Source organism: Aristolochia californica, unplaced genomic scaffold, assembly GCF_029961685.1.
Source record: "Aristolochia californica isolate CCGP_79_NKW_82.1479 unplaced genomic scaffold, dmAriCali1.0.hap1 SCAF_7, whole genome shotgun sequence".
Lineage (NCBI taxonomy): Eukaryota > Viridiplantae > Streptophyta > Magnoliopsida > Piperales > Aristolochiaceae > Aristolochia > Aristolochia californica.
Genome location: NW_027182268.1, coordinates 4,516,177 through 4,528,516, shown reverse-complemented (window position 1 = coordinate 4,528,516; position 12,340 = coordinate 4,516,177). Strand labels below are relative to the sequence as shown.

The 12,340-nt window shown below is 40.0% G+C and overlaps 2 protein-coding genes across 2 annotated transcripts; both read left to right on the top strand.

Annotated features, from left to right (window-relative positions):
- The first annotated feature begins 191 nt into the window (after positions 1-191).
- LOC137936675 (uncharacterized) lies at positions 192-7,429 on the top strand. The gene is given in 13 exon segments (XM_068781493.1): positions 192-1,062; positions 2,004-3,137; positions 3,292-3,706; positions 3,709-4,367; positions 4,533-4,574; positions 4,980-5,056; positions 5,509-5,593; positions 5,682-5,765; positions 6,017-6,118; positions 6,226-6,324; positions 6,468-6,710; positions 6,788-6,885; positions 7,378-7,429. Coding segments are annotated over 11 exon segments (3,603 nt in total). The 5' UTR covers positions 192-291; the 3' UTR covers positions 6,603-6,710; positions 6,788-6,885; positions 7,378-7,429.
- Positions 7,176-10,662, top strand: LOC137936676 (probable inactive heme oxygenase 2, chloroplastic). The gene is made up of 4 exons (XM_068781494.1): positions 7,176-7,694; positions 7,792-8,015; positions 10,099-10,206; positions 10,308-10,662. The coding sequence occupies exons 1-4, from the start codon at positions 7,238-7,240 to the stop codon at positions 10,398-10,400; spliced, it is 882 nt and encodes a 293-aa protein (XP_068637595.1). The 5' UTR covers positions 7,176-7,237; the 3' UTR covers positions 10,401-10,662.
- Positions 10,663-12,340: the final 1,678 nt, after the last annotated feature.

Here is a 12,340-nt window from a genome sequence, read left to right as displayed (position 1 = left end):
TTTAAATCAAAGTTAACCAAGTCATGCCAGTGTAAAGAAAAAGAGTCTCAAAATCATCTTTTAAGCAAAATCTGTGAAACGGTTCTTGATTACTAGAGACCACCTACTCAACCACCATTGTATATAGATAACCCTCTCATCACAAATGGTCGAGGGAACGCACTCTAGTTCTTTCCGTATATTTTTATCTACAATCGCGTGTCGTCTCCGAACTTCTCTCTCCAAGTCTGAATCCTTCATTCCTGCCTCTTTTGCCGCCAAATAGGCAACGAACAGAAAGGAGCAGGACACATGAAACGGGTCTCCAATGAAAATATGCTTCGTCTCTGTCTCCGAGCCTCTCACGGTCGATTCTTTTCCTCCTCCGCCGCTGCGGCTAACCGTCGCTTCTTCTCCCATGTTTCCCCCGTAACCTCCCTTACATCGTCAAACAGTGAGCATAATTCCCAGGATCTCCCTTCCTCGGTTCTTCTCCCCCACCGCAAGTCCTCCCTCTCCCCTCTCCCCGTTTCCAAATCCCTCCGCCTTCCCGCCTTCCTCGTCTCTGTCTCCCTTCTCTGCGCCGGCGCCGTGGCTGGCGCCGCGGCACTTATCTCCTCCGACGATCCCAACGAGCTCAAGCGGAAATCCCAGGAGTTCTACGCCGAACTAGAGCAGTCCCTTGAGAAGTCTAATGATTCGGTACAGAGGGTGTTTAATAGGGTGAGACACACCGGGGCAGCCGCGGCTGTGCTTTGGAGGTCGCTGAGGTCGGTTCTGTCCGCGGCGAATCAGGAGGTGAGGTCCGGTTTCGAGCTTAGAGTTGCGGCGTTGGTGGCGGATATTGTTTCGGCCAGTGAAAGTCGTAGGGCGGCGATTGTTGGGGCGGGCGGTGGCGCCGTGGTGGACTGGCTTTTGGAGACGGTGGCTTCGTCCAGGAACGGGACGCAGGCGGAGTCAGCAAGGGCGCTTGCGTGTTTGATTGCGGATCCCAACGTGTGTCAGGCCGTGCTTGGGAGACCTCGTGCTGTGCCAAATCTTCTCAGGTTTATTTTCTCTTTCCAGCCCCACCGTAACCAAAAGGTAGTTCTTTTTCCTTTTTCTTCTTTACATAAATGCAGATATTTCTATCTTTTGACAATTGCTAGCTGCATGAAGATCATGTGGAGGTGTATCGTAAAGAATTTCTTGGGCTTCATGTTGCTCCTATCACCGAGAAAAAAAATGTTTATTTTTAAGAGTGTAGCTCGGTACAATTCAAATTACTAAAAGTACAAACTTCTCAATTTCATTAAAGAAAAGTACAAAAAGACATTTATTTGAATAACAGTCTAACTGTATGTAAACACTGAGAAATGCTTGCTAGAACAAGGGCATGCTGTAACTTTGTTTGTAACCGGGAGCAGATATTTGACTGATCCGCTGGACCCCCAAATTCCAAAAAAAAAACGTGAGCAGATATAAGGCATAGAAGAATGGAATACAGATACTTCTGAAAAAAAGGGTTCTTGTTAACCTCACATTTTTATTAAGTCAGTGTTCCTTTTGTTAAATGTGTCATGACGTTGGATGGATTAACCGCTGCCACTTTTCGCGTATTAGAGTTTTCACTGGAGATTTTCTTTTGAGATACATGTTCAGCAATGCAAGCTGCAAAAACTTTAGTTGCACTGTTATTTGTGGCACAATTTATTCTGCAATCGAAGTAACTATTTTACCTATCTCAGTAATATGAAATGGCTTACATTAATATGTACAGTGGATGGCATGTTTCTGGTAACCTAAATTGAGTACATGTGAAATGCTGCACTAGCCACAATTGATTTCTAATTTATTAAAGTTAAATGAGGCTCTACATCTTATTTTACCTGTCCTCCGTGCCAAAAGAGGCCAATCTAATCAGTTGCTGATGCTCTTTAACATACCAATTTTACTTGGATAACCTTCAATTAATATCTGATTATGGGCAGCTGTGATTTTATGATCTTCTCCACGTCCTTGACCTTGCCTTTTTCTTGTTACAGCAAGTGAAACAAAAATCTTTGGGTGGGAATGACAGTTACAAAGGTCAAAGCATGCTAGTTGCTGCAATCATGGATGTCATTACATCAAAGTGTGACATCATGGACTTGGCTTCATTTCAGCCAAAGTTACCGGGGCAAGCTGATATAGCAGACATTGCAGCTGTTCTCCAAGTCATAGAAGAAGGTGGTATACATTTGGAGGATCAAGATGAAAATAACAAAGAAGATGGAGATGAAGGGTTGCGGGGTATTGGAATGAAACTACTTGGAGGTACAACAGTTGTAGGCTTCTCAAGAACAAATGGTCTCCTAAGGTTGGATCAATCACCTGAGCATCTTCCTAGTACTCTTGTTTGGCGAAAGAACCATTATAGATCTCCATTAGAAGGCAACTTGGCTTTGCTTACAACTCCAGGGCTCTGGGATGATTTGCAGAGGGAACATGTGGCAGTTCCATTTGCAACTTGGGCCCTGGCAAACTGGGCCTTGGCTTCAGATGTTAACCGGTCTCATATTCAAGAGCTTGATAGAGATGGAAATGCTATAATGACAGCTTTGATGGCTCCAGAGAGATCCGTAAAATGGCATGCGAGTATTGTGGCTCGAGTTCTTTTACAAGACGAGAATTTACCATTAACAGATTCAGTTCCTGAATGGACTTCCATTCTTCTTTCTACCATTTCCCAGGCAAGTTTAACTGAAGATGTTGCCTTAGCCCATATGGCTCTTTCAGCCTTTCTTATTTCCTTGGAAAGGTGTGAAGAGGCACAAAAAATTGTGAGAGAAAAGGGACTTAGTTTGATGAGAAGAATTGCAAAACAAAACACCAAGCATAAAAATCTGCAAGCAGGATTAGCGAAGGCCTTAGAATTGCTTTCTACAGGGGATTGCTGTTTATCTCTGGAAGAAAGTCATCATTGGTGTGGTATTCTTCTGCACTGGATTTTTGGAAAATATTCAACAGACAGTACTCGTTTTTCAGCTACAAAAATCCTTTCTTGTATTCTTGAAGGCCATGGCTCTGCATCAGTGGTGATCTCCCAGGGTTGGCTGACTATTATGCTGACCGACATCCTGAGTAGTAGTAAAACAGCAATGCCTAAAGGAAATACTATGCCTAAGACTGAAGTGAAGGTCTAAAACATCCTTTTTTGCCATCTCCATCTTTTCTTCCTCAACAGTTTTAAAGAGTATCCATTTCAACTGTTTTCATTCTTCACTTTTCATGTTATCTAGAATTAACTCTTCTTTGTCATATTTTCAAAGGAATAGTTTCTTCTGCTTGCAGACTCAAATCTATCAATCCTATGCTCTTTCAGCAGCGCAGACTGTCCATGAGTTGGCTAATGCTGTTATCAACCTAGCTGCCAACTGGTTTGGACCCACCACCATTTATGATGTTGAAAACCCTCTGTCAGATTTTCTGTCTCTGGAACCATTTTCTGGGATTTTGAAGAACATTAAAAAGGATAATTTGCCAAAGTTTGATGCAGCCGATTCTGCAGTGGCTACCCTTAAGGGTATTAAAGCATTAACGGAAATATGTGCCGAAGATTCTACCTCCCAAAATAAGATAGTTGATTTTGGAGTCTTACATATACTGAGACAGTACCTTTTGCGGGATGATTACGAAAAACTAGCAGCAACTGAAGCATATGATGCGTCAAGGATCCCAGACAACAGAGGTCAGACCCTGTCTGCATCTGATCACATGCTAATGCACATGATGCTACACAAGTTCGAGTCCCTCCTGCAGCACATATCCGGAAGCATGCAGCACGGCTCTTAGCTATACTTTCTCTTGTGCCTAAGGTCCAAGAAGCCATCATAAGTGATGCTATTTTGTGCAAATGGCTTGAAGATTGTGCTAATGGTTCAATCCCTGGATATAATGATCCAAAAGTTAAAAGTTATGCTAAGGTTACACTCTTAAATGTTCTCTGTCACCAGCAAGAAGATGGGAATGTTGAAAATGCTGATAAGTATGACACAGAGAGCAGGAACCAACGAAGAGCATGCCCTAGATACAGTGATATGATATTCTTGATGAATCCAGAACTGCCACATTGGAGATGCCCTGATGAGACTGGTTCTGTTTCTCCCAAAGAGTCCTCTTCTTCCATTAGTAAGTCTGAGATGCAGTCACACTCAGTGGACCCACCATTAGACATAGTTTTTGTTCATGGCCTACGTGGGGGGCCCTTTAAGACTTGGCGCATTACAGAAGACAAAGCTTCTACTACCAGTAAATCAGGTCTGGTTGAGAAGATAGATCAGGAGGCTGGGAAAGAAGGGACTTGCTGGCCTCGGGAGTGGCTTGCATCTGATTTCCCTCATGGTCGAATCTTTACTGTGAAGTATAAGGTTTGTGCTATATTCTCTGGCTTTTGTTTTATGCATGCTTTAACGTCATTACAAGCATTGCGTGTGCATCATCCATATTAGTAGCGCTAGTTGATTTTTTTGAGGCCATCTCCAGGAGGGTTCCTCTGATGAACTCGTAGGCATCTAATTGAATGATTCATGCAGACAAATCTGACTCAATGGTCCGGAGCTGGCTTGCCTCTTCAGGTACATCCTTTATGTTCTTTTATATTTCTGAAGCTTTGCACTTTCACCTTCGTGAGAAATTTATCATTATTGTTGCAGAGGTGACTTTGTGGTTTCAGTTGTAGTTCAAAACTCATCTTAAAAAAGTAAAACAATGAAGAGATTAGAATAAAGGACAAAAAGAGCTTGAAAGGAGCTTGTGAAGATCAGGATTTTGGATAAGATTTAACCTTTATCCAATTTTTCTTTCTGGTGGAAAATGACCTATTTCTAATTGCCTCTGACCAATCATATGTGTGGAACAAAGAGACAGCTTACCCTTCAATTACAGACCCGCAGATCTGTGTACTCTTAGTGTTTTCTTATTCAACTTTTTTTGCTGGAAATTGTTTCTCCCTCACCATTGGCCAAGATTCAAAATTGCAGGAGGTTAGTTCTATGCTGCTGAAGAAGTTGGATGCTGCAGGTATTGGTAGCCGACCAGTTGTGTTTGTGACCCATAGGTTGTCTTTTTGTCTTATTCTCTTGTTCTCAATTTTTTTCATTTTTCTTGTACTCTAGATTATGTATATATATATATTTTATTTTATTTTGGGGGGGGGGGGGGGGGGGGGGGGGGAGGGCAGAGATTAACCTTTGCGTATTCTTGTTTAATTGCCGTAGCTTTTCTAGCCCTTTAAATTATTGAATAACTTTTGGTTGGTGTCAGTCATCTATTTCTGCTGTTTGTGCCCATACACCATCTTCTATTCAAACTTGTATTAGGTCTATAATTAGCATTTTTTTAGATTTATTTGTTTTTGTACGATGTTTCTCCTAAGCAACATTTTATTCTTTTTTATCTCATTTATTTATTTTAAAATTAAAAAGGTCTCATTTATTTACTCATAAAGATATTAAGTATTTAAATTCTTTTCATTACTGTATATTTATTGTGTGAATTATTTTTGTGCAGCTTGGGAGGGCTGGTCGTTAAGCAGATGTTATATCAAGCAAAGACAGAGAACTTGAAAGAGTTTTTGAACAACACCCTTGGAGTTGTATGTGTTTTTGTTTCTTTCTTAGTTGAGGAGATGTCTGCTATTGTTCATTTAATATTTTAGTAATGACAGTTTGCCCTGATTTTAGGTGTTCTATAGCTGTCCACACTTTGGCAGCAGATTAGCAGATATGCCTTGGCACATGGGCCTTGTATTTCGGCCAGCTCCTACAGTTAGTATTTCTCAAAACCTCTTTTGTTTCTTCTGAGCTCTGTGGCTGCATGGCTAGTTTTGCTAACCATGCAGGAAGTAGCAAATAAAATTCCTTTTTGTTTCCGCAGCTTCTTCTTATCAATGGGGTCATGGAATAAATGAACTGTTATCCAAGGATAAGCCCCAATTTGTTAGTCTATACAAGTGCTGAGCTCATGCAGCCAGATTCTGGTTTTCGGGTTTCCCAATCTAACTCCTATCATCATCTAGGTCGGGGACCTGAGGAGTGGATCTCCTAGATTGGTGGATCTTAATGACTTCCTTCGCCATCGTCATAATAAAGGACTAATCGATGTTCTCAGCTTCAGTGAGGTAATGCTATGGATCTGTCTTGCCAAAAATATGATAAATGTTGATTTTCACTTAAAACATTTGTACCTACTGTTGATTTGCTTAATGGGAGGAAAATTGTTGTATAGACAAAGGTTACCCCCATTGTTGAAGGTTACGGGGGTTGGGCTTTGCGGCTCGAAATCGTGCCAATTGAATCAGCATATCCTGGCTTTGGAGAACTTGTTGTAAGTTTCAGAGTGTGATTTATAAGTTAAACTTTATGATCGATTCTAAAGTTTACCTGTATTTAGTTATTGTTGGTTTTTCATAACTCAATTGCCTAGTGAGCTACCAGATATGGTTTATATTCGTTCTGTTTGATAAACAGGTATTGGAAGCCACTGATCATATAAATTCTTGCAAGCCTGTTAACCGCACTGATCTTTCATATTCAGAAACGTTGGCCTTCTTGGAGAAGCTCAAGGCCTGTCACACGATGAAACAACATTCCACAACAACGTAATTTATCCTCACAAAATTCTTTAAACTTTTGCCAATAACTTATCTTCATCTTTCCTTGAAGAGAGGTAGTGCTAGTTATCTTTGGAGAAAGGAGGGCAGAAGCAACTAGGTGAGATAGTCGTTAGAGAGCTTTTTTTATTTTTTATTTATTTTTAGGTATTATTAATTTATCGGCTATGTCGACAGGTTCTGATCTTTCTGTTGCCGTATGTAAATGTATGTTGTAAAGATTGAAACTCGAGGCCGAATGCTGGTTATATATAACTAAGATACAAACTTCATTGGTCAGTGAATTTTGCAATTTGATAAATCGCGTTTTATTCAAGTATAATGTTTGTTCTCTTGTAGAATGAATTGCAAGAGAATTAAAAAATCTGTTAAGGTTCCAAGAAAATTGGGAAAGAAGATATTCGATCCTGTGAATTTAATAATTTTTTTATGTTCAAACTGCGTGAGTTCAATCTCTCAAGGGAGAAAGTGAGAAGTAGCCTTTTATATTTTTTTTACAGAAAAAAAAAAAAAACCCAATCCAAAGATTGCAGGTTGTCCTGCATTTCCTTATGTATCAAAATCAACCTCACCCACTGGCCCTTACCTCTGTTGAAACTTGATGGTGTAAGAACCTCGGAGAGGAGAATGCTGCTGCGCTCTTCACTCGTCTCTTCCTCATCTCCTTCGTGGGAAAATCTACAATTTTCCGCTCGATTCAAATGTACGTCTAATTTTATACATTTGCCTCGAAATCCCCCTAACCGCAATTTTATTTCCACGGCCAGTCTCCGACGTTGCTTCATTTCTTACTGCTCTCCGCCCAACGATGGCGATTGCAGCGGAACCACCACCGTTACCCCTCCGCCCGTGGTGAGGAAGAGAAAGCGGTACAGGAAACAGTACCCTGGAGAGAACAAGGGCATCGTCGAAGAAATGAGGTTCGTGGCTATGAGGCTTCGGCCAGACCCATCTGACCGAGAAGGGCTCTCTGGTGAGGAGGCGTGGGAGCCCGCTTTGGAAGGATTCCTCAAGTTCTTGGTCGACAGCAAGCTCGTCTTCGACACCCTTGACCGCGTTGTCAATGAATCAGACCATGTCGCCTGTACGTGTCAAAAGGGAAATTCCCTTTATTTTTGTTTGTTAATGGCTGATTGTTCTGCAATAACAGTTTATTCTGTAATTTCATTGTTCTTGTTCAGATGCCTACTTTAGGAAAACTGGGATGGAAAGAACCGTAGGACTTTCTAAGGATTTGGAGTGGTTTAGAGAACAAGGCCACGCCATTCCCGAGCCAGGGCCTCCCGGAGTAAATTATTCCAAGTATTTGGAGGAAATTGCAGAGAAGTGCGCGCCATCGTTTCTGTGCCATTTCTACAACGTCTATTTTGCACATATAACCGGTGGACAGGTTATTGTGAAACAGGTACTCTGAAATGCTTATTGAAACTTTTACTCGTATGCAGCCCAGTTTGTCTCACTTCAGTAACACTCATGTAGATGATGATAATTAGCTGGAAAGAGGTTAGTATTTGCTTCAACTAGTCATTTAAGGAGGAAGCTCAACTTTAACCAAAGATATAAAATCTATCTAAATGCATTAATTTTCATTCTTAGACAGGGATCCTTTGCTAAAATGGGAGAGCATTGAACATCCTTCTCATCAGTTTTCATTGTGGTTATTACATGTTTCACTATGATGAAAGACAAATAGCAATTTATTGAATCTAAATAGCTAGTATTTTCTGCAAAGTAGAGTAAGCAAATGGTGAGAATAGCAGAACAGCCTAGTAAGCTGAACTCAAGAGTCTAGTTTGAGTTAACGTACGCCGTCCAAGGATAATGAAGTTAGAATTGAATGTAAATCTCTCTATTCTAGATAGCTAATATTTTGATTTCTCCAGTCTTCCTTTGGGCCTTGTGAGGACATTATGATTAAATTCTAGCTGAACAGTAATAAATTTTTGGTTGCAATCACCATTGTATCAAGTACCTCAGGCGAGGTGCTTTAAGAGGAAAGATTAGGTCTGTAGCTATTGTTCTGGTTGATAATTTTAGGCCATGGAACTGCGGGTTGGACAATTTCATGAGAAAACCATGAACGCAAGCGACTTTGTTACAGCAATTACAGGTGACTTTTGCTTGAGAAGTGCTGCTCATGCAGAGAGAATGACATCCTCCTTGGATCTTAGAATTTCTTGCATGCCCCCTTTTGTGAAACTATAGCAGCTGCCAACTTTTTTTTTGCTTCATAGCCCATTGCTGGCACTATGTTTATTTATATATTTTTATCTTTTATATTACTACCAGAGAAAGCCTTTGAGAAAATTCTTGAAGAAAGGATACTTTCAATTGGTCATGCTGGTTTATCATGCGAGTCTAAACTTGAGTTTCTAATTTCACTTCTCAAACCATACAAGCAAAGTGACAAACCTGTTGTTCTCCTACATCTGATGTAGTATGATGGCGATTGGCAAATAGGAACTTTTCTTAAGAAGCATCGTGTTACCTGTCTAATTTGGCTCTTCGGGTCTTCTTTACGAAATTCATTATTGCCTTTCATTTCTCTTTTCTACTGGTTGATTGCTGACATCTTCATGTACATCTTGTAAGCTTTAATGAGCTTATAGTATAGTGTAGCCACTATTTCTCTGTATAGACGTTGTGCAAAGATGGGACAGCAACAGGGTGCTTATAACGAAAAGCACTTAACTGGGTCGGACTATTGCCCCTAAATGCCTAATTTGTAACCAATGGAATTCCCATGGTAATACAGGATGTGTAGGATGTGGAAGGTGCATAAGAGATCGTATAGGTCACGTTGTGGTCAATTTCCAAGGACATTAGTCACTGGTCCAGATATTTATGGAAGCCGTGACCATGCTGAGGTCTTTATCCCTTCATCCATACTTTGCAGGCAAGTCCAAAAACGTGCTCTCTGGCTGCAAAAAGGAAGAAGCTAAGTGACCCTTTTTGTAGTGAGGCCTCCCCTGATATTGTTCATGTTTTATGAGGCAAAATAAGGGTCTGCAAGTGAGGGGAATGTATAGAATAACACCATATCTATTCTGAAAAGATTCACAAGGTTAACAGAAGAGTTTTGACTGGGCCCTTTTGAGTTGAATGCCATTCTTCTTGAACTTTTAAAAGTTATTTGTTGTCTTATATAATCTTTTCTCATCGCTCGTAGATTTTCCGATGGAGTTGAAGGCTGATCTTTTATATGTGTGTGTGAATTTTCAGGTGATTCAGCTTTAGTGTGAATTCCTGTTCTTTTTACCAAAAAAGATTCTACTCATTTGCGAAATAAAAATAATAATAATAATACTATACTTAACAGTAATAAATTTGTAAACCTATATAAAGGATAGTCTACTCCAAATAGTACTTGGGGTTGTGTTTTATTTAGTAGTTAAAACTTTTTTATGGCTGTTGTGTTTGAATTATTGAGTTTTTCTGAACCTTGGATATTACTTCATTAATGCTTTTCTTGAATTCATTATACACAGGTTTCAGAGAATATCTTGGAAGGGAGGGAACTGGAATTCTCTAAGTGGGACGGAGATGTGTCAGAAATGTTGAAGGACATGAGAGAAAAGCTTAACAAACTTGGAGATGTGAGACTCTCTTATCATACCTTCAAACTGCAACACAGATTGAAAGAACTTTGTTTCAACATTTTTTGCTTCTATTAACTGTGGAGATTTTGTTGATCCAGCATTGGTCTAGAGATGAGAAGAACAAATGCTTGAGAGAAGCAGCAAAGTCCTTCAAGTTTTCCGGGCAGATTGTTCGTTTGATAGTCGTATAGTGCTGTTAATCAATTTCGATTCCTCATTGAATCTTTAAGAAGAGATTCTGGTCTCAAAGGTTGAACATCTCTGCCATTCATGAAGGGAATTTGCTGATGATGGTCAGTAGCTGAGATCACTGTACTCCTATGTCTTGTTGTGTAAACTACTACATGTGAAGGTTAAAGTAGTTGTGTTAAAGATTCTTGTGATGCTCCGATTAATTTGACATGACAGTTTTATGTAAAAGTGGGTGATCCAAGAATTACAGAAAACTGTTCTTTTGAGGAAAAAGTGATCACTCTTTCAGAAATGATCTCAAATTTCTAATAACTAGAAGTAGCCATAAAAAATTGAGAATTTGAAAGGGGAAAGAGGATGAAATTGGATTCAAGTAGGTACTGGTCCCCTCCCTCTCTCTCTCTCTCTCTCTCTTCCTGTCATCATTCTTTACCTAAGCTTTCATGATTTTGAAGGCCATCTCATTCCCTTCCAGAATGAATATAAAACTATCCCAACCAACCCACAAAAGCAAACCTTTTTGAAATTATAAGCTTATACTATAACACCCCAGACATAAAGCCTTTAATCAAGTTATTCCCTTCCTTTCATGGACCCATCTCTTCTTCCTAACTCACCACCTCATTTATTGAACTCAGAGCTAGTCAAATCTACACATTAAATCACTTTTCCACGTTGAGATAAGGAATGAAAGATCTTCGAGACTGTACAGTTTTATTCATATATTTGAGACTCGGTCAATTGACTCACCGAATCCGAGTCAGTTTTTGAGTAGGGAAACCACATAACGATCCTGGCCAAGAAAATTCAGATGGTTTTGTTTCGCTTTGCCCACGTCACGTCCCAAAAATTGGGAAACCCGCCGCTTTGTAAGCATCCGGCAGGTAGATCAGCGGCTGAGATTTAGATTCGGAAAAATCTGTGGGACCCACTTTTACGATGAGGCCGGAGTTATAAAGTTAATTAATTAAAGAAGCGAAGAGAAAATCAGGAAAGTCATCAAAGTCAACTGTAGTTTGACTTTTGACTTTTTAAACGTAAAAATCGCCGACGGACGGCTAAATTACGCGAAAGACGATGACAGGCATGGGCCCACAAGACCGCATGCTTCACTGGCACGTGTCACTCATGATGCCTTCTTCTTTTGCTTGCTTTGGTTTTACTCGTAGTAGGTCTCGGTTTTTCTGTGCTACTGACATGAATACACCGGGCCCACACAGCTCTCTGTGGGCCCTTCTCGTCCGGTTGGACGTTCTCTCTTGCCAGTCGGCTTGGATGGCTTGAAGCCGTCTAGAACAAAGAAAGGTAAATTTTGACTTTAATACTATTTTTTATTAATATTAAAATATTAAAAAATTAAAACATGAGATATTATATATCATAGATATGGTATCAACACCTGCAAAATTACTTATTTGGGATTATTTTTATTTTATTCGATTTTTAAAAAAAATAAAAAAGGAAGCTTCATGAATCATGAAGACTGATCCAGTAGTGCAGTTGAGAATCTTTAATGAAGCACCGCTGCTCAGGTATTAAAAACAAGGGAAAAGAAGAATTAGGCCGAGAGGGATAGTTGGAAAGGGTAGTGGAGCGCATGCGTGATGCTTCTTCGTTAACAAACCTTACAACGATTAAACAAGTACCTGATATCCCTTTTTTTCCTGTTTTCAAATGTTTGCTGTGGGCACTGGAGAAGCCATGGCTGTCTTTTTCCATGCTCAACGGAAGAAAAGAAAAAAAATCATTATTAAAGAGTGTTGGAGACGAGATCTCCTTAAATTTACCCCTTCACTCCATTAATAGGTATCGAGAGATGCGTCTCAAGCACGTCTCATTAGGCGACTGCCCAGATTCTGACTTAAATTTCATGTTTTGTTTATGGGTGTGAGAGACCCATAATCTGATTGTTTCAAATTTCGTATAAAATATATGTTTT